Source organism: Octodon degus, unplaced genomic scaffold (assembly GCF_000260255.1).
Source record: "Octodon degus isolate 3935 unplaced genomic scaffold, OctDeg1.0 scaffold00140, whole genome shotgun sequence".
Classification (NCBI taxonomy): Eukaryota; Metazoa; Chordata; class Mammalia; order Rodentia; family Octodontidae; genus Octodon; species Octodon degus.
This window is the reverse complement of record NW_004524716.1, coordinates 3193724-3214294: the sequence shown is the minus strand read 5'-3', so window position 1 is coordinate 3214294 and position 20571 is coordinate 3193724. Positions and strand designations below refer to the sequence as shown.

The window sequence follows — 20571 nt, the reverse complement described above, 5'->3', positions numbered from 1 at the left end:
AAGGAAAGCAAGAACTTGAGAACTAGACAATGAAAAGAGCAAGGAGAAGAGCTAGGAAACATGACAGGGGTAAGCCATACAGTTATATGTAGAAGATGGGCAAGGCAATGATCCTGAAAATCTTCAGAAGATTTTCAAATCTAGGAGTTATTTGGAAGGATTCTCACCCTAACTATATATACAGACACCTGTGAACTAAGCAACTGCACTGAAGATGGCAATTTGTAATAGTAGATTCATGCTTGGAGTGCCTGTCATTCTGGTCTTCTGAGTACGGGCTGCTTGTCATGACATGCCAGTTGCTACCGTGCTGTCTGTCAGGTAGATGGTTGTTCAAAAACAAGGGGTGGTGAATGAAGGCAGGAGACAGGAGAAGGAATGTTGCGAGACTGTCCTGCTACAAGGTTGTATATGGTTAGATTCCTTGACTTATGTGTAAACATGGAGCGTATGTTTAAAGATTAGGTAAACATGCCAGGTTTGGCTGTTGTCCTTCCCTCAGCCGGACAAATTGCTTAAATTAACCTTGTAAATGTCACATAGCAGACATCTTTCACACCTAAGCTGTTTTTCTTTCTCTGTTTTCTTGCAATAAAAGCTATGGCATCCTCAGTTTGGGACTCCTCCCCTGAGACTTGCCAGGGAAGCACTTATTCCACTGAGCCATCTCTCTGGCCCTTCTTTTTTTTGTGTGTGGGGGGTGGTGCTCAGGGTGCCTTCAGGGAAGGTCTGGTTTGGCTTGAGGATGAGGGGATTGAACCACAGCATCCTGAGCCTGACTTCTTTGTTTCAGCAGGCACTTAAACACCTGAGCTAATGGGCAGGCCCCCGAAAAAAAAAAAACTAAAAAAATTAAAATATATTTAAAAAATAGGAACAATTATATAGGTTTACACATAAGTCCAGAAATCTAACCATATACAGCATTGTAGCAGGACAGCCCCACAACACTCCTTTTCCTGTGTCCTACCTTCATTCACCACCCCCTTCCTTTTTAAACAAACATCTATCTGAGAGACAGCACAGCAGCAACCAGCATGTCATGACAAAGCAGCACATATTCATTCAGAAGACCAGAATGACAGGCACTCCAAGCATGAATCTACTATTACAAATTGCCATCTTCAGTGCAGTTGCTTAGTTCACAGGTGTCAGTATATGTAGTTAGTCAGGGTGAGAAGCCTTCCAATTAACTGCTAGATTCAAAAATTTTCTGAAGATTTTCAGGATCATTTCCTTACCCATCTTATACATGTAACTGTATGGCTTGCCTCTGTCATGTTTCCTAGCTCTTTTCCTTGCTCTCTCTTCATTGTCTATTCCTCAAGTTCTTGCTTTCTTTTTAATTGTATTATACCTTTTTATTTGTATTTCTTCTTTTGAGTTCTTATACTATGGAGACTATACGATATTGACTGCTAGAAAATCTGTACCTTGCCTCTTAGCTTTTGGAGGCCATCTGTAGTATTCCTTGGCTTGGGTACATTTTGTAACATAATTTAAACTAGTTTTTCTGTTGTATTTTAAAATCTCCATTGATCCTACTGCCACACTTTTAGACAGTCCTTTATGATTTTTGTTAGGCTCACTTGAATAAAATGTAAAAAAAATCTTTATATCTCAATATCCTTTTTCACATTTTCAATGTCTTGTGTGGCAGATACTATTTTCACAGATTCTAGGGTTTAGGATGTGGATGTTTTTGAAGACCTTTTATTCTGTTTAATGGTGTTGACTCTTTTATCTCGATTTTCTAATTTTTCTTCCAGTTGTTCAGAGATATGTTTAAGTATCTTAAGTAGAATGTGAATTTTTATGTTTTTTCTTTCAAATGTAACAGTTGACTCATTTTGCACCTGTCATTTATGTGTACACATTTATAGTTTCTGTATTTGTTTTGGTAATTGGTCTTGTTGTAGTTCAGGTTTACAAGATTTAATACAGGATATATAATTTATGAGATTATATTATGATATTCAGCCAAAGTGTCCAATCCCAAAGATTGCAAGAGGTCTGTCTACATACCACAGATCCAAAGAATCCAGCTGAGGTCCTAGTCCTCCACCAGCCCCTCTGAAGACCCGCAGCTCATGGCAGTATCCTCCACAAGTCCAAGTAGAGGCCTAAAGCCCATGACAATGTCTCATTCAAGTCTGTATCAATATTAAGTATCTGTAATGGGAAGGCACAAAGGTCAGGGGTAGAAGTTAGAAAGTCAGTGCCAGTGGGATGAAGGATATCTGTCAGTAGGCTGAGGGATCTAAACTGGAGCTAGCTAGCAATACTCAAGGTAAGGACCAGCACTCTCCACAAAAGAACTAGAGCCGTTCTCTGACAGTGAGAGCCTAAATTCCTTTGACAACATCTGAACTCATACCAGAAAGACTTGTGTGACAGGCTTCTCCAGGAGAATCAGCAGCATACCACCTTACCTCCAATTCTCTTGCTGTCGGCAGCAAGCCTCAGGTGGGCCATCCCTACCCAGAACCCTGCTGATTCAGTTTAGTTAGGTGTTACAAATTGACCATTAGTTTAATTTACCACAAAGTAGAAGTCCAAATTTCGCATTTAGTCCAGGTTGTCACCAACAGGAGGACTCTTCATTGCTTGGTTATTTATTTCGTCCTCCTGATATGATTAGCAGTTGTATTTCTCCATGTGGTCTCCATTGATACCAAGTGGGGGAGGGAGTTTTCATTCCTTCTGGTTTTTATAAAAGTGAAGTCTTTGTCCTGGACTTGAGTCTATCCCAGTGTGATACATGCGTGATGCCTTGTTTTTAATGCATTTGGGTGAATATCCAAAGTCTCTGTGTAATCTGTACAGCCACTATGGGAGTAGCTCTCTGCTGGCTATTGGAGATGATAGATGTAGCCATTTAATCTTCCCTGTCACCACCTTTGTTGGGATTATAGTGCCTTCTCTTCTGTGATGCAGTTGTATGGTTAAGGTACCTGTTTGGCTTTTATTGTAGTGTGGAGTATAGCGCATAGTTTTGTTTTCTGTGACGTTTGGTTGGTATAATCTTATTTGGCTGCTTCTTTTCCTGATCTTTTGACCAGAAGTCAGAATTTTATTGGAGCACATTTGTCTGTGCTTGTATTTGAAGGTTGCTGACTTCTTCAACTCTTAATTCTGGGATATATGAGGCAGAAACCAACCAACCCATCCACCCCACATAAAAAAGAAAACCTCCAAAACAAGCAAAAAAACATTCCCTGCACACAATTATTTCATGTTATCACATTAAATTCAACAAGGGTCTTCTTGTTATGTGCTCTCAAGTCTGGCGGTCTCTAGTTGGTTTGCCTCCTTTCATTCTTATATTGTCTTTGCATATATTGTCAGGAGTTTTCAGTTATACTTGAGAAGAACAGTGAATTATATCTACTCAGTATTCCCAGAAATGAAGTACTAGTTTCTTTTTTTTTTTTAATTTAAAAATTTCCCAGACTTTTTTTTTTTAAATGAATTTAGGACAGAGTGTACAGGGTCTCACTACATAGGTTGAACTCCTAGTGATCCACCTATGTTAAGCCTCCCAAGCTTGGTGGCATGCACCACAACGTTGTCTCAATTGCTGTCTCAGCATGACCTGGCAGCTGCATCGGCCTAAGCAGGCACTTTAATCTGCTGAGCTATTTGACCAGCCCTCTCCCTGCTCTTCTGTTTTTTTTGTGTATTTTTATTCTGTAGATTTACTTTGTTTTATCCAGACAATGATTACATGGTTTTACCCATATAGTTTTCCTCCTTTCTTCTCTTTATTCTTTTTCTTACTCTTTTTGCAGTTCAAACTTTATTTTTCCACCTTAAAGAAGAATCTCTTAGGATGTGTACTCTTGGATTTTGTCTGAAAATTTGTTTACGTATCTTCATATTTTTGTGTATGAATTTCCAACTTGGCCTTGCTCTTCTCTTTCTTTCTTTCCCCTGCCCCAAGACTTAAAAGAATTGAGTAGGAAGTGTCAGAACTAGAAGATAATAAAATCTTCTTTAAAAATGTGGTATGATTCAAAAACTAATGAGTGTGTAATAGGTTACATTATCAATTAGAGGAGACAGACAGATGGACAAATATATATAACGGATAATCTGTTAATTCACCTGCGAAGTTTGATTTCTCTTATATGCTATTTTGATTCTATTGTTGTTATGTATAATACTTATGTAGTTTACTCAGTTTTTGAGTTCTTGGAAGGTAATCTTTTTTATTTTATTGAGAAACAGCATTGAGACAGTTTCAAAATTAATAGAGTTTCAGTAATTAATATATTGCATATTATTATCTTCTCAGTGGTTATTCATAGTACAAGATGCAGACATGATATCTTGTCCAAATACTGTTAGTACAAATCTTTCTTCTTATTGAATTAAGAGAAAGCTGTATATTTATCCTATTTTGTATATACAGATACACAATGGTCCTTCCTTTGTATCTCTTTTTTTTGTTTAGTTTTGTTAGAGATGGGTATTCCATTGCCATTTAAATATTGTAGGTGCGTGAATTCAGCAAAATAATCTGATATAGTCCAGTAGTCCATAATAGTAGTGGGTTATTTGTAGGACTGGCAATGTCAGAAGTTATTGACTTGAGCCTTTTACAACTCAGCATATTAATACAGTTTTACTTTTTATACCTCATTTTTATACTTTTCTGCTGGATGGTTAAGACCAAGATAAAGTTAGACCTATGTATCTAGAAATATATCTTTTGTATCTGATAAGGTCAGTCAAGTCTCGTCAGTATTTATCCTGTTACCCTGTACTGCAGTTTGTAGATCCTTTGTCAGTGTCAGCCATGTGGATGAGTCATGGCCATTGCTTGACCAATTTGCTCTCTGTGAAAGCCTGAGAGAATGTTTTCTCTCCCATGTGACTCTCCTTAGGCTCACTCTACATCATCGATCACATTGCTCAGTGGCCCTATAATATCCTTGATCAGAAAATTTGGGACACAACTGAGTTACATGATGTTACAGTATAGGTTCTCCTATGTCCTGAATTTGGAAGGTAATAATTTTGAAAAGTCAGTGAAGTTTGATTTTATCAAAAAACCTAAAAAGATGGATCTCAAAATAAGATACACAAGTGGCAGAAAGGTATAGAAAAAATGTTAAATATGAGTTATCAAGGAAATTCACATTTGCTCACTCACTCGCTTGCTTGCTTGGTTTCTTCCTTGCTTGCTTGCTTGCTTGCTTGCTTTCTGGTACCACAGATTGCTCTCAGGAGCAATCTTGTGCTTGCCAGGCAAGTGCTTGTGTAGTCACATTCATTTTCAGTGTCTTCTATTAATGATATTGTGATGTCAATATACATTTTTTTTTTTTTTTTTTTTTGGCGGAACTGGGGATTGAACTCAGACCCTTGTGCTTGCTGGGGAAGCACTTATTCCACTGAGCCATCTCCAAGGCCCCTTCAATATACATTTTTGAGTATTTTTTTCATAATTTTATTGATAAACAGATAGCAATGAGACAGTTTCAAATAAAATCGGTAGGACAGTTTCAATAACTAACACACTGCATATATTCTTCTTAGTGGTTAATTGCTGTACAAGATGCGGACGTGTGATCCTATTTACAAATACCATTAGAACAAATCATTCTATTCATTAAGAGAATGTAACTACATATCTATCCTAACCACTTTGAATACACAGATACAAAATGGACATTCATATGTATACCCCTTTTTTTTCTAAGTTCCGTTATTTGAACATTATAGGTATGTAAATTCAGCAAAATAGTCTAAAAGAGTCCAGTAGCCCATAATAGCATTGTGTCTTCTGTTTAACTGGCAGTGCCAGAAATTATTGACCTGAGTCCCCCACAGCTCAACATAACAGCATGGCTTTGTTTCCTATATTTCGTCTTCATACTTTTCTACTGGATGGTTAAGACCAAGATAAAGCAGGATCTATGCAACGAGTTGTAGCTTTTGGGTCTGAGAAGGTCAGTGAAATCCCCTCAGGATTTATCCTGAGATCCTGTACCTCAGATTGTAGAAACTTTGTCAGTGTCAGCCACGTGGATGAGTCACAGCCATTGCTTGGCCAATGTGCTCTCTGTGAAAGCCTGAGAGAGTGTTTTCTCTCCATGTGACTCTCCTTAGGCACACTCTACATCATTGATCACTTTCCTCTTTGGCCCCATAATCTTCTTGATCAGAAAATTTGGGACACTACTGAGGTACATGACATTACAGTACAAGTTCTCATATGTCCTGAGTCTTAATTGACCTTAGAAGGTTAGGGCCAAAATGTTGGCTTTCCTTGTAGCCCTCCTTTTTCTCTAATTTTGGTCTGCAAACTTAGGTTGTTAACTATCCAGAAGACAAGCTTATTGTTATTATCAAACGACTTAGGCTTTAAGCTTAACCTCACTATGTCTCTGCATTTCAAACATCTTAGGCATAATAAGGAACAGGTATTTTTCATCAAGTATTGATATGTTGAACTTTAAGTCCCTACATAATATGATAAAAAAATTTAAAAATTAGATTATATTTTAAAAATAGGATAAAGAATTACATACTTCTCATGTTTGCACATAAGTCCAAAAATCTCACCATATACAACCTTGAAGCAGGACAGTCCCACAATATTCCTTTTCCTGTTTCTTGCTTTCATTCACCACTCCCTTCTTCTTTAACATCCACCTACCCGAGAGACATTATAGCAGTAACTGGCATGTCATGACAAGCCGCCCATATTCAGACTACCAGAATGACAGGCACTCCAAACATGAAACTACTGTTACAAATTACCATCTGCAGTGCAGTAGCTTAGTTCACAGGTATCAGTATATATAGTTAGTCAGGGTGAGAATCTTTCCAATTAACAGCTAGATTAAAAAATCTTCTGAATATTCTGAGGATCATTGCCTTGCTCAACTTTTACATATAACTGTATGGCTTGACATTGTCATGTTTCCTAGCTCTTCTCCTTTCTGTATTTGTTTTTTAGTATCCAGAATAGTTTCTATTTCTAGAATAGTTTTAGGTTATTTTGATTAAACTAACTTATCAAACCAAACAAATGATTTGGTATTATTTTCTAACGAAATTAGCTTGTTTTATTTCCTGGTGTTTCTGTGAATTTAATGAAACTATTGACTGGATAGAAAGTCTCTGTCCCAAATTGTTGACCATACTCCATTATGTTCTTTATGTGCCCATTTTCTAATTTTTGCAGTGCTGATGCAGTGCAGGTAGGTGGAGAAAGTCTGAATTAACTGAAATAAGATATTTAAATATCTCTCCACAGAATTTTATGGTGACCAATGTCCATATTTGCATAACTGTTTTGGACTATGGTGTAATGGAAGAAAAAGAGTCACAGTTACAAATAACAACTAGGTTTTTCACTATTTTTGTATTATCACCTATGTTGAACTTTCTCTTTTAGAATTACAAGATGAAAACTTAAAAGAATCAAATGAGAAGAAGAATCTCTTGGCATCTGAACTAGAAAATATTAAAATGTCCTTGCAAATAAGTATGGTATGTTTAAAAATGACTACTGTGTAATAAAGCACACCAACCATTAGTCAACAAATTTACTGAATACTGAAACAAGGACCTAGTGCTTCAACTAGAGAAGATGCAATCTCAGTTTACAAAATGCTTATATTAGAGACATTGGATAAAAGCACATTGAAAATATAACTAAATTATAAGACAAACCTAGGTACCAACAGAGTGATTCAGGCTAATTAATTGCTAAAAACAGTTCTAAGAATTAAAGGAACTCTATGGACTGGGTTGGGAAGATTTCAAGAACAAATTGGAACTGTACTTGAAATTTGGAGGATGGTAATTTGAGAATAATAGTAATGTGTTGACATTCCTGGGTGACTAAGGGGGGTTCATGGATAGGACAAGGTGGAGGGCAAGAAGGAGCAGCAAATGTACAGTAGTAGGTGAGGATTTTTTTTTTTTCTTCTGGCTCATTACTTTTGTTCTTATTTTTCTTATTTCATTCAGAATACTCAAAAGGCTTTAGAAGAAGATTTACAGAGAGCAACAAAAGCAGCATGTCAGCTTAATGAAGAAAAAGAAGCTCAAGTGGAAGAATTTGATAAAGCTAAAGTTGCTCATTCATTTGTGGTTACCGAACTAAAAACTACTATTTGCAGCTTAGAGGAATTATTAAGAACAGAACAACAAAGGTGAAATATTTTTATTTTAAATAATAAATTGACTTACAATATTGAGTGTCATTTCTATTGTTTTTATGTATAGAGTAGGAATACATCTCAAAAATTTTTTTTAGGTAGGCAGGTAGTATAAGAAGATATTTTAAAGCTGTTATTCTCTAGAACAGTTTCTATGCATGCTTTGTTATAAAGTCAGGTTATATAGACTGGTTCCTAAAGTGCTGATTTAGTGGTATGGCATATAATTATTGAAGCTATGTGTTGCTGTTGGCATTATAGGAGTAACCTCTTCAATGGGAATTTATTTTACTGGGGTTTGTAACCTTTTTTCTTTGTTTCTTTTTTTTTTTTTTTTTTGGTATTTTAGGGAAGGGTCTATAGTGTGTTCAGGGTCTCACTACTAGATTGAACTCATAGTGATTCTCCTTTTTAAGCCCAAGTCTTTCTTTTCCTTTTGGGCGGAACCAGGGATTGAGCTCAAACCCTTGCACTTGCCAGGCAAGCACTTATTCTACTGAGCCATCTCCCTTGCCCAAACAGGAAGCAGGTTTTTTCTTTTTTGGCGGAACCAGGGATTGAACTCAGGTCTTTGCGCTTGCCAGGCAAAGTGCTTATTCTTCTGAGCTGTCTCCCCAGTTGATTCTCCTTTTTACAGCCTCCCAAGAGCTGGGATTACATGCCTGCGCCACCACACCCAGTCTCAATCCCTGTCTCAGTGTGTCCCCAGGGTGGGCCCAGCCCCTGTGCCTGTTTACAGGCGCTTTAATCCGCTGAGCTGTTTAGCTGGACCTTATAACCTTTTTCTTTTCTCTTTCTTTCTTTTCTTTTTTTTTTTTTTTTGTGGAGCTGGGCATTGAACTCAGGTCCTTGTGCTTGCCAGGGAAGCGCTTATTCTACTGAGTCATCTCCCTGGCCCCACTTTTTTTCTGATGTATAAATTTAACAACTATTCTGAAAAGTAATATGTAATACTCCATACTTACTAAATTAATGGCCATGCCTAACCATATCTAACACAAGATATATGCATTTGTCTAAATAGCAGTCCAAAACTTAAAGTGTGAGAAACTGGTTCTGTTATTCATGACTTTATATTAAGGGAATATTGATATCAAGATGTTGTGAGGCTGAAATAATTATTATTTTTGAAATAATTATTTTATCCACTTAGCGTTGAAGTTAATTTTAGTGGAGTAAAAGAAATAATTTCTCGAGACAGGATCTAGTCTTACCAGTATTTCTTATCCATTACTTGTGTATGGAGAGGGAAGAAAAGCTAGCTTTTCTAGCTACACCAGTCTTGCACATTCTTTATTGGTCTATGTAGACAAATTTTAAAATTATGAGTTATCTTAGATGCATCTGGTCTAGTACTTCTGTTTTGAAGTTTGAGGAAACAGAGCCAGAAGAGTCAAGAAAATAATACATGTTGTCATCTTTACAAATAATACATGTCATACATGTTGTGGTGTTCCTAAGGTAGAATTTAGTAGTAGTTATATGTTTTTCAAAATTGTATGATTCGTTAATTTGGTTATCAGTAAAGATAAATTATAACCAGTCAACTTTTTAAGGTTTTTATTTAGATGTAGTTAATATGAAATTATGTGTTTATAATACTAATATCTTATTTTAAAATATACTGTATACAAAGTAGGTACTCAGTATATGTTTAATACTATAATTTAGTGCATGATTTTTTTTTGCTTGTATCAATTGATAAATTATACTAGTTTTAGTGTTTATGGTAGATGAATTCTGATGAAAAGAACATTTTACATTGTAAAATAATATATTTTACAAGATTGGAAAAAAATGAAGATGAACTGAAAATACTTACTGTGGAGCTTCAGAAGAAGTCAAGTGAGCTGGGTAAGATTTATATAATAATGTGTGCTTTGATAATACTGGCTAATTATGAGAATACAATTGAGTAGGGAAAATTTGAATTTTAAATTCTTCAGTTTTATTATGTAGTTCATAGATACTGAGAAATATAGGTTGCCTAAGAGGTGTTTGTGTCCTTAATAATTTTAGTGAAAAGTGCATGCTGTATTTTAAGTAATTATTATTTTAAATGTATTTGGTACAGGGTCTCGCTGTGCAGCTTGGACTTGTGATGATACTTCTAGTTTCAGTCTCCCCAGTGCTGGGATTACAGGCATGATCCACCACTTCCAGTGTGGGTGGCCATCTCATAGTGCCTGGGAGTGGGGCTGACATGGCACGTGGTGCTGAGAATTGAACCCCGGTCCCTACACTTGCCTAAGCAGGTGCTTAGTCCACTGAGCTATCTTGTTGGTCCTATTTTTAAGTAAAGTTTAAAATTTAATTGCATAATCTTCTTGCCTTGAGCTAAATAGCAAGACTCTGTCTCAAAAAGACAGAAAAAGGCTGTTTTGTTGAATGATACATATATGCTTTTCTTTTTGAAATGCTTAATTTTCCATTGTTAATACATTATCATTGAAAATTATACAAATCAAGTAATTTCATTCTTAAGATTATTTTATATTAGAATTGTTTGAAATACATTCCTTATCCAATACAAAAATCTTTCATCACAACATTGTTTTAAACCACATGTATTTATTTTCTTTAGAATTGGTTAATGCTGTAAACTAAGGAGTAATTGTGTTCCTTAAAGTATCCGAATTGGATATTTACCTATAAACGGTTCAATCTAATATTGCAATTAATTGACTTATTTGTCCTCAAAAAAATCAGTTGCATTTTGACTTTTCACATGTTAGAGTAATAGGTTATGAGAACTTTGAGTACCATGGTGTAAGAAAGATGATGCTTTGGAGAAATTTCTGATTCTTATGAGAGAAAGATTGAATGCATAAAAATGTTTACGCAATGAAGGATGACTAAGAGTTATATAAGGGTAAAGGAAGAAAACAATTTCTATTTTTTATGTTTTGTGATGAATAATATACATACTTATGTTGTATAAAACATAAGTATTTTTTATGTATTTATGTACTTGGAATAAATGCTCATAAATTTCTTGTTGATGGAGAGGTGTTTATGCTGATGCTAAGAGAAAGCCAGTGATAACATTGTGGACTGCAGACTTAGGAAAGGCTTTATGGAAGAAGTAGACTTCAAGGCAGAGAGAGGCTTTAGATAGTGAAAGAGCATAAAGGGGTATAGAAAATATTTGTGGGAGAGTATAGTATTAATAGTCATTTAGGGACTCAGCCTTATTTACTTCTTTGACTAGTAGTTCTTGAAAATCATATCTTAGAAGATGTTCTTTTTGTTTCTCTTATGTGTCACTGCTAATAATCTAGTGGTGCAGTTTTTAATTCTTAGTATCTAATTTATAAAATAGAACTGATCTTCAGAGCTCCTATTTCTCTTTTTCTTTCTTTCTTTTTCTTCTTTTTGTACAGGAAATTGAACTCACAACTAAGTGCTTTGAGCTTATCCCTGTCCCTCAGTTCCTATTGAATAACTTTATTTTTCTTGTTTCTGGGGATTGAACCCAGGTTGCACTCTCACTCTATATGTCCAGCTAATTCAATTCTTTTTTTGAGACAGGGTCTCTAAATTGTCGAGACTGGCCTTGCTCTTGTCATCTTCTGGCCTCAGCCTCTCAAGTAGCTAGCACTATAAGTATATGCTGCCATATTAGCTTTAAATAACTTTGGTCTTTCTGTCTCTTGATTGGCGGAGGTTTGAGACAGGGTCTGACAGTATAGTTCAGGCTAGCCTCATACACATGGTGATCTTTATCTCAGCCTTACCAGTGCTGAGATTACAGGTATATACCAAAACTTTTGAGTCTTTCCCTTTTCTTTCATACTCAACAGACCCAGAACACTTCAAGTTCTCATTTCCTTAGTTTTTGAGTTTAAGCACATGCTTTTAGCATAGCACAGCTTGTATATATATGTATATATATATGTATGGAACACAAACTATGTCAGAACAATCATCAAACTGTGCTCTAGATCACTCTAATTTGTCTTTATATTTACTAAATGTTATTTACTCAGCTTGTATTTGCTTTCCCTTTTTATTTTTGGTAATATTTCTTTTGGTACTATTTCAGTAATCCTCATTTTTACTGTTTTATTTACTGACTAAACTTTACTTTCTGTTTTTGGTCCTATTAAGTTTATATCTTGGTTGTAGAGTGTTTCTTTTTCATCTGTCTCTTCAGCAATCTTAATTTGAAAACCACTTTTTATCCATTCCCCTCTCAGATATAGCATGTACTCTACTTTTTATATGTTGATGTTAGAGCTGGTCCAGACATGTTAGACCAGTACTAATTGCAGTAGTTCGAAAATCAGTTTTTTTCCAGTTTTATATACCTTTTTCCATTCTCTATATTGATTCTAGAACATTGTTTAAAAATATATGTTTGTTCTGTGTTGCAAATTTAAGAACTATCTCATTGCAGACTTTTCAGCTCTTTAATATTAGCTGCCTTTTCATAGTTGGTTTAAAGAGTAAGTTCATACAAAGTAAGTTAAAGCTAATATAAAAATCTTTGTCCAATGATTACTTCACAACCTCCATTGTCACTCCTTCCTCACCTAGATCCCTCCCATCTGCCCTCTGGGGAGGAATTTCTTTTGGCTCCTGTTTTCCCAGTTTTTTTTTACTTGCTGCTATTCACTTTGCTACATATATGTCTCCTCTGATCCTCAGTTCAATCTAAATTAAGCTCTAAACAGGTCTTATTCCTATGGTCATTTTTTTTTCTACCTGCTGTGATCATTTTTATGTTTCTACAGTGGCATAAGCTATTGACCTGGCAAGTGCAAGGTCGTGAACTTGATCCCCAGTACCACCAAAACCCCCCCAAAACAAACAAACAAACAAACACCAAAGAAACCCCATACACACAGAAAAACAAAACCAAATTTTCCATGTAGTATAGTTTTCCTTAAATGTGTTCTAATACTTCTGCTTTGATTACTTGATACCTAATACTGCTGTTGGCCTAAGACTTATTTATTCCTGATTTAGCTTTGTATATATTATGAGATAATAGACATTTTCCTTTTCTCATGAGTTTTGCATTCTATTAGGAGATAGATAAAACAATCTCAAATAAATAATTGCAAATTGGGCTAAGTGCTTGAAAGAAATAAAAATAAAGCAGTATAAGAAAATACCAGAGGGCTGGGTGTGGTGACACACACCTGTAATCCTAGAATTTGGGAGGCTGAGCAGGAGGATCATTCTGAGTTGTAGACCAACCTGGGCTACAGAGTGAGCTCAGGGTCAGCCATCCTGAACTGTACAGGGATTATCTTGAGAAAAAGAAAAGAAAAAAAAATATTAGAGCCCAATTTAGATTTGTTAATCAGATGTGGCTTTCCATTGAGAACTAAAAAACTAAGTGAGATTTAAAATGTTAGGTAAGGTTGGGTGTTGGAGAGAACTTTTTCAATCCAGGAACAGTATGTAGAAATGCTGTGAGGTGTTAAGAAGCCTGCTTGACTCAAGTGATTGAATGAAAGTCTTTGTGACTGAGCATAATAAGTGATACATGGAGAGAAATTAATAGGAGCACAGGGGGACAGTTTAGGTAAAGTAAAAAAGATGAATTTTGATTTTATTCTAACACTAAAGGAAAACTATTGAAATATTTTAAGCAAGTGAATGACATACTTTGGTGTATTTTTTTTTTTTTTAAGGCTCCCTGTATCTTCTATAGTGCACATAAACTTAGTGGGAAGGAGGGAGGGAGGGAGGGAGAGGGAGAGAGCGTGAGCGAGCAGACAAATGGGATTTCAGATTGAGTGGTCCAGGCATGAAAGAATATCATTTAAAAATAGAAATCATATCACCTTTTTGCTCTCTTATTTTGGGAGGCTCATTTGAAGATAGTTTGTCTTATTTTACTCTATGAAAAGTTTCATCTTATTTCTTCCTTTTAAATTTTACTGTTCTCTGGAACTCTTGGTGGAGAGACTTGGGAAAGAAAAGCTTATGCTTCCTTCTTCTTTATTCTTTTTCCTAAATATGGGAAAAGGTTTTTAGGTTTTTTCCCCTGCTGCAATTATTTAGCTGTTTCTATTTTACTATTTTTAAATCTTTTGTCAAATTTTACACTCCTAAGAGCTCTAGATAATACTGTCCTGTTGGATCATATAAGTTTAGCATAGTACTGCATTTGTTTACTCTGAATTTTTCTATTGGAATTTTAGTTTTTCTCTTAGTTGAATTTGGAGCCTCTCTTTCATGGTTTTGATTTTCTTCACAAATTGTTTGTACCTGATGATTTAGTTATTTTTAGCATTTGAGAATCCATCTTTACATATGTGTATTGTAATATGATTCTTTTGATTATGGGGAACTTATAGGAGGAATTGGAAGGAGAGGTAAACTTGGTAGCTTGTCCTTGGATGTGGGGCAGCATTGGCAAACCTCTTAGTGCTTTCAATGATAAACAACCCATTGCGGCATGCAAGCTCTATAGCTTTACCATCATTGCTATAGGGGATGTTTATTATTGCTTGGGGATCATTTACCTATTTGCAACATGGTAGTATTCTTGGTCTTAGCTCCCAGAATTTTTGCTTTAAACTGAGTTATGCTTTGTAGTGGGAGGTATGGTTCCCGGGTTTGGTTGTTCCACTAGCATAACTGATTTAGTGTAAGAACCCCACCACCCCCAAGAGTTCTTTAGTTACTTGGTTTTTAAGGGTAGTTTGTCTTGTTTTGGTAATGTTCTTTTTTTTAATTCCTTTCCTTTTACCTTCTAATTTTATGGGATTGAAATAAGAATGTAGAGTTGCTCAGTCCATTGTCTTAAAGCAGACCTTAAGTTTTTAAAGATGATTTTTACCTAAATGAAGCTTTCTGATTTTTACATGTGATAGGTTTGCAATTGTTTTTCTTAAAGATGGTGCACAATTACTACAGACTTTTATTTTAAAATGCACAGCCTGATAAAGTTTTAGTAATTGTTATCAATAGTTAATAACCCATTCATCAAGGAGACGGGGTATTTTAGACAATACATTTTCTTCTGCAGGCAGTTAACAATGTAAGAAGGAAAAAAAAAAGATTTGGGCTCTAAAGATTTTCAGTTCTTTAACATAATATTCATTGAAATAGAGAAACATCCTAAAACATTATTTAGGGCAGGAAGAACTTGTCTTAACAAAGGAGTATGAGGTAAAGTGGAAATATAAAAAAGGAATAATGCAGGGTCTTTATAATCAAAGAAAAAAGTAGGAGGGTGGTTAGTAGTATCAGATACTACCAGGCTCCATAATGATGAAGACTGAGGAGATAATATCACATTGTGGTTATTGATGAATTTTTTCCAGTACTAGAGATTGAACACAAACCTAGCACCTTCCCACTGAGTTATATCCCCAGCTCTTTTTGTTTTTCTTATTTAATTTTTTGAGACAAGATCTTTCTAAGTTGCCTGGGCTGGGTTTGAATTTATACTGCTCTGGCCTTAGTCTCATGCTGAATGATAGACGTGTACCACCATGCCTGGTTTATTGTTGATCTTTGAGAACATAGAGAAAGAGACATGTAGTTGGCAGGAATTTGTAAAAATGGGAAATCTGAAAATTGAAAGGGCAGCAAGGTTAATTACATAATTTTAATTTATGCGTAAATGGGATATTTAGGTGGAATAGTAGAAATAATTTTTTTTAACTTAGAATGGTGTGTACTGACAATATAATAGCTGAGATGTCAAAGTCCAATGCACAGTGTTAAACAGCTTCTAAAAAGATCACTTTCAGGTTTGGGGTAAAGACTAAGAGGTTTGGTAAGTTTCAATAGTGATAAATGGAAAGTAAAAGCACTAGCTGACCTCATTTTAAATATATTTTATGTAGAACTATTGCTTATTTTGCTTTACAATTTTTGTGTTCATTTAGCTGTATAATTAACTATAAAATTGTTATTGTCATTGTACTTTTGCCTAACTGCTTTAGACTCCCTGTATGCTGCTTTTATGCTTTATAGAGCTCTACTTATATTGGTGTGTATCTTCTGATTTTTTTCCCCCTTCAGATGGCATTATTTCCTTTCTCACGTTTCGTGTTCTTTCAGTTTAGCTTTTAACACATATATGTTCCTTTGCTTTTTTAGAAAAGATGACTAAGTTTAAAAATAACACAGAAGCAGAAGTTGAAGAATTGAAAAAAGTCTTAGTAAGTATATAGTCTTTCCTATTAATACATAGCAATTAATTACTTTTCAAAACAGTATTGAGTCCACTGAATTAGAATCTTACAATCTAAATGCTTAATATACTTTTCACCTAAAATATAAAAAATGCTTATAAATCTGTAACATTTATTTTTACACGTCTTAATTTTTCATCATGGTGTTCATATTTAAATATGTACTGACAGCACACTTAATAAGATTGAAAAAATATATTCTGTAGCTGTAAATTTAGTGCTTTTTGGTACTGAATCACAAAGACCTAATTTTGGAAAAGATAGGCATGATATTTATTTAGTACTGAAAAGTATTCAGATATCTACTGAATTTGTAGGATGAGGCTTTGTTGTTGGTTACAATGTGTAGAACATGGGTTGGCAAGTGTGTGTGTGTGTGTGTGTGTGTGTGTGTGTGTGTTTTGAGGAAAGATTTACTTTTGGTTACAACAGTATGAAAAGATCTGACCATACACCTCTTATATATGATAAACCTTGCATGTACACTTTTACCCTTTATCAATATTTTTTGCAGCCTGTATGTAATTATTAGCAGTTTTATCATATGATGTAATGGGAGAAGCAGAGGTGAGAGATTGAAGGTCAAAAAGGCTTGTAATTCTGTAGAAGCGAAGGTAAATAAGGGGGATGATACTTTTATTTTTTTATTTTTTGCAGAACTGGGGATTGAACTCAGGCCCTTGTGCTTGCCAGGCAAGCGCTTATTCTACTGAGCCATCTCCCCAGCCCCTAATGAAGGGGAGTGGTAATAGGTGAAAAAATCACATGGCTTTTTAGTTGGGTAGAAGGGTTATTGTTGAGAGTTTTTATTTTAAGAGATTTGTGGGTGCAAGGGTGATATGTAGGAGGAAGGAGGTATACTTGGGAGGTCAAGGAAAGCTGTGAGACTGTTGGAACCTGTTAATAAATTTGTCAGCCTGTAATGTGGAAAAAGACAAGGCAAGACAGGTGTAGGTAAGATAATGAAGAACAAAGGGAATTGAAAAGACAGAGTCTTAATACAGGAGAAGATAGGTGGTGAGAGAGTATAGAATATGACAAACTAAAAATCTGAGAGGAGGAATTTAAAAAGTGGTAAAAAAGTAAGATATAATGGTATTCCTACATGAGCTTGAGTTGAAAAAACTAGACAGGGAGATGAGAGAACACACACATCAACATGATTGAAGTAAAGGGAAGGAAAAAATAACACCAAGTATCTGATGGGAGCTTAGTTCAAATACTCCAAGAAAATGTATGTGGTAATTACATGTGAATATTTTGCCAACAAGCCTGGGTGTTCACTCTATTCCCTTCTTGACTTGACTGCTGACCCACACCAGCATCACCTCTTTCCTTTCAAGTGCAAAGCCCAGACCCATTTTCAGGAATTCACTCCCCTCACTTATAGGCAGAATCTGATGCTGCTCCCTGGTCTTGCCTAGGAACCTTTCCACCCAATGGTGGTGTAATTTGTGAGCAGGTTCATTAGCAGGCCAGGACCCAGAGTACTAGGGATTCTCCTGCTCTAGTGCAGGCCCTCAGGTCTATGAATGCATTCATGTGCCCAGGAGATGGCTGCAGCTGGTGTGAGACCATGGGAATTGTCATTTCACTCTCGGGAGGAAGTGTTCCCCCTAGAAATCTGTAGTCCCCGTTTCCCCCTTATTCTATCTGCCTTGAGGTGATGTATTTGGGAGTTCGCTTGCCCTTGATCAATGCTAATGCAGAGTCTGAAAGAGATGGAGCAGCTGATGTAGAATCTTGGGAATTGGTGAGGGACTGACTGACTGGAACTTGTGCCTGTGAAAATCTTGTCTTGTTCATTTACTTTTTTTTTTCCTCTCTCTGGGGTGGTGCATAGAAGGTTCCATATGGGAGCAGTTGTGCAGTCTGCTGGAAATGACAGCGGCTGGCTTGTAACTGCAGGAATTGGCAATTCACTCCGAGGTGGGAGTGTGTACCCATGGCAATACATAGTTCCTGTTTGCCTACATGGGAGTGGAGAGTTTCATGGCCATCACTGAATGCTAGTGAGGATGTCACCAGGCTGCAATGTTTCTTGATGTTTGGATTAGAACCCAGGTGATGAATGGGCTTGTATTTACAGCCTGACCCAGGACTGTAGACTCAGCAGTGCTCACTGTTTTTGTTTCTTCCCTCAGGCTATTTGAAGTGCTGTCATGATTACTCCATGAAGAGATTGCTAGGACTTTGGAGAGGTGCACAGCAGCTTTACTGGCTCTGTTTTCTCTCTCTAGTGATCCAATACAATATTAGTTTTGGCCTATTTATCATCTTTCCAATTAATATTATGATTCAGGGTGAACAACTCTTGTATACTACAGGGTACTTGCGGTTTTGGTGAGTTCTCTCTGTGTACCCCATATGAAATTTCTCTAGTCAGCCATATTGGTTTAAGTGCCTTTTCTTTACATTTTGCCACACTTGCTATGTTTTACTTTTCTGAAAATAGTCCTTTTTCCTGGAATGTGGTCTTATATGACTTTGTATTTCCTTGTTGATTAGTGATATTGAGCATTTTTTCATATGACTTTGTATTTATCTTTTTATGTGTTTTGAAAAATTTCTACTTAGATCTATAGTCTAGTATTTTTACCATCTAGATTTTAATAGTGTTATTTGTGGGCTATATTTTATTGCTATTGAGTTAATTATATACCCTAAAAATTGACTCGTCTGATTTGTGCTTTGTAAGTATTTTCTCCAATTCAGGAAGATGTGTCTATATTCTGTTGGTTGTTTGGTGTAATCTCATTTGTCTTTTGCTTTTATTTCTTATGCTTTTGAGGTCTTGTCCAAATCTTTGCTATTGTAATGTTTCAAAGCATTTTACAGCCATTGTGGGGAAAAATGTATTTTTTCAAAGAATTAAAAGTACAATTACTTAGTGATCTCAATTCCACTAGTGAGTATGTGTCTTTGTTACTTTTTTCATGGCTGAGCCAAATACCCAGTATTCAAAATTAAAGGAGGAAAGGTTTATTTTAGATCCAAGAAAGGGTGGTATGGCAGAAGGCACCACAGAGGAAAAAAAATGGCCCATGGCAAGCAGGCAGGTGAGGGCACTTTAGTCTTTTTATCATTTACATTTTAGGGAGATTATCTGCCCTAGGGTGGGTTTAGCACACCTTTAATCCTGAGCAGAAGTATGTCAAACCAAGAGCTGGTCAGATAGCTCAATGGACTAAATCACCTTGCTTAGGCAGAGGCCAGCGGCTGAGTTGAATCTCTTGTGTGCAGTGCTGGCCCTGCCCAAAGGGTGTGCTGAGATGGCAGTAGAGACTGGGTATGGTGGCATGTGCCTGTAATCCCAGCATTTGGGAGGCTTTGAAAACAGGAGAATCACTACGAGTTTGATCTATGTAGTGAGACCCTGTAGGCCCTATAGACCCTGTACTAAATACATTAAAAAAAGTATGTCAAACCAATCAGTGGACTGATTTAGTAATCACCCTTGATGCTAGCACCACGCACTGTAGATCCAGCCATCTCTGAAAAACCTGCCCATTTGACTACATGAGCCTTTAGGTGGACATCTAGACACAAGCCGTAATAGTTTGTATCCAAAGGAAGTGAAATCATGTCAGAGACATCTGCACTCCCATGTTAATTATACATTATTCATTAAAGCCAAGAAATTGAAACAACCTGTGTCCCCCAATTTAGGAATGGGTAGAGAAATTGTGCATATAAACAACAAAATGCTGTTTAACCATACAAAATAATGAAATCTTATTTTTGTAACAATGTGGATAGATCCTGAGGTTGTTAAGTAAAATAAACTGGGAACAGAAAGATAAGTACTTAAATGACCTCACTCATATGTGGAATTTACTGAGTTGATCCCATAGAAGTCAGAATAAAATGATAATAGTATTAGAAACTAGCAAGAGTAGAAGGGATTGGGTGGGGATAGGTTGGTCATTGAGGCTAACAAACAGTTAAATATTGCACAGTGTGGTTACTATAACGATGCAGTATATATTTCAAAAATTGTTTATCTTTATGGTGATAATTTGAGGTAAATATGTTTAATTTGATATAAACATCACAGAAGATATACATGTAACAAATCATCACATGGTCCCCCATTAATGTGAATAATTTTTGATTTTGTTTTGAGATAGAATCTCACTGTGTAGGCCAGGCTGACCTCCACCCTATACTGGGCTTCCTTTCTCACATTTTTAAGTGTCTTTTAAAATGTGATTCATATTTAGACA

At 35.9% G+C, this 20571-nt stretch overlaps 1 protein-coding gene across 1 annotated transcript in view; it reads left to right on the top strand.

Moving 5' to 3' along the window:
* Sycp1 (synaptonemal complex protein 1) overlaps positions 1-20571 on the top strand; it is a 154773-nt gene that overhangs the window by 35487 nt on the left and 98715 nt on the right. The window contains 4 exon segments of the mRNA XM_004648982.2: positions 7412-7506; positions 7990-8174; positions 9967-10034; positions 16251-16312. Of these exon segments, the coding sequence (XP_004649039.1) occupies positions 7412-7506; positions 7990-8174; positions 9967-10034; positions 16251-16312 (410 nt within the window).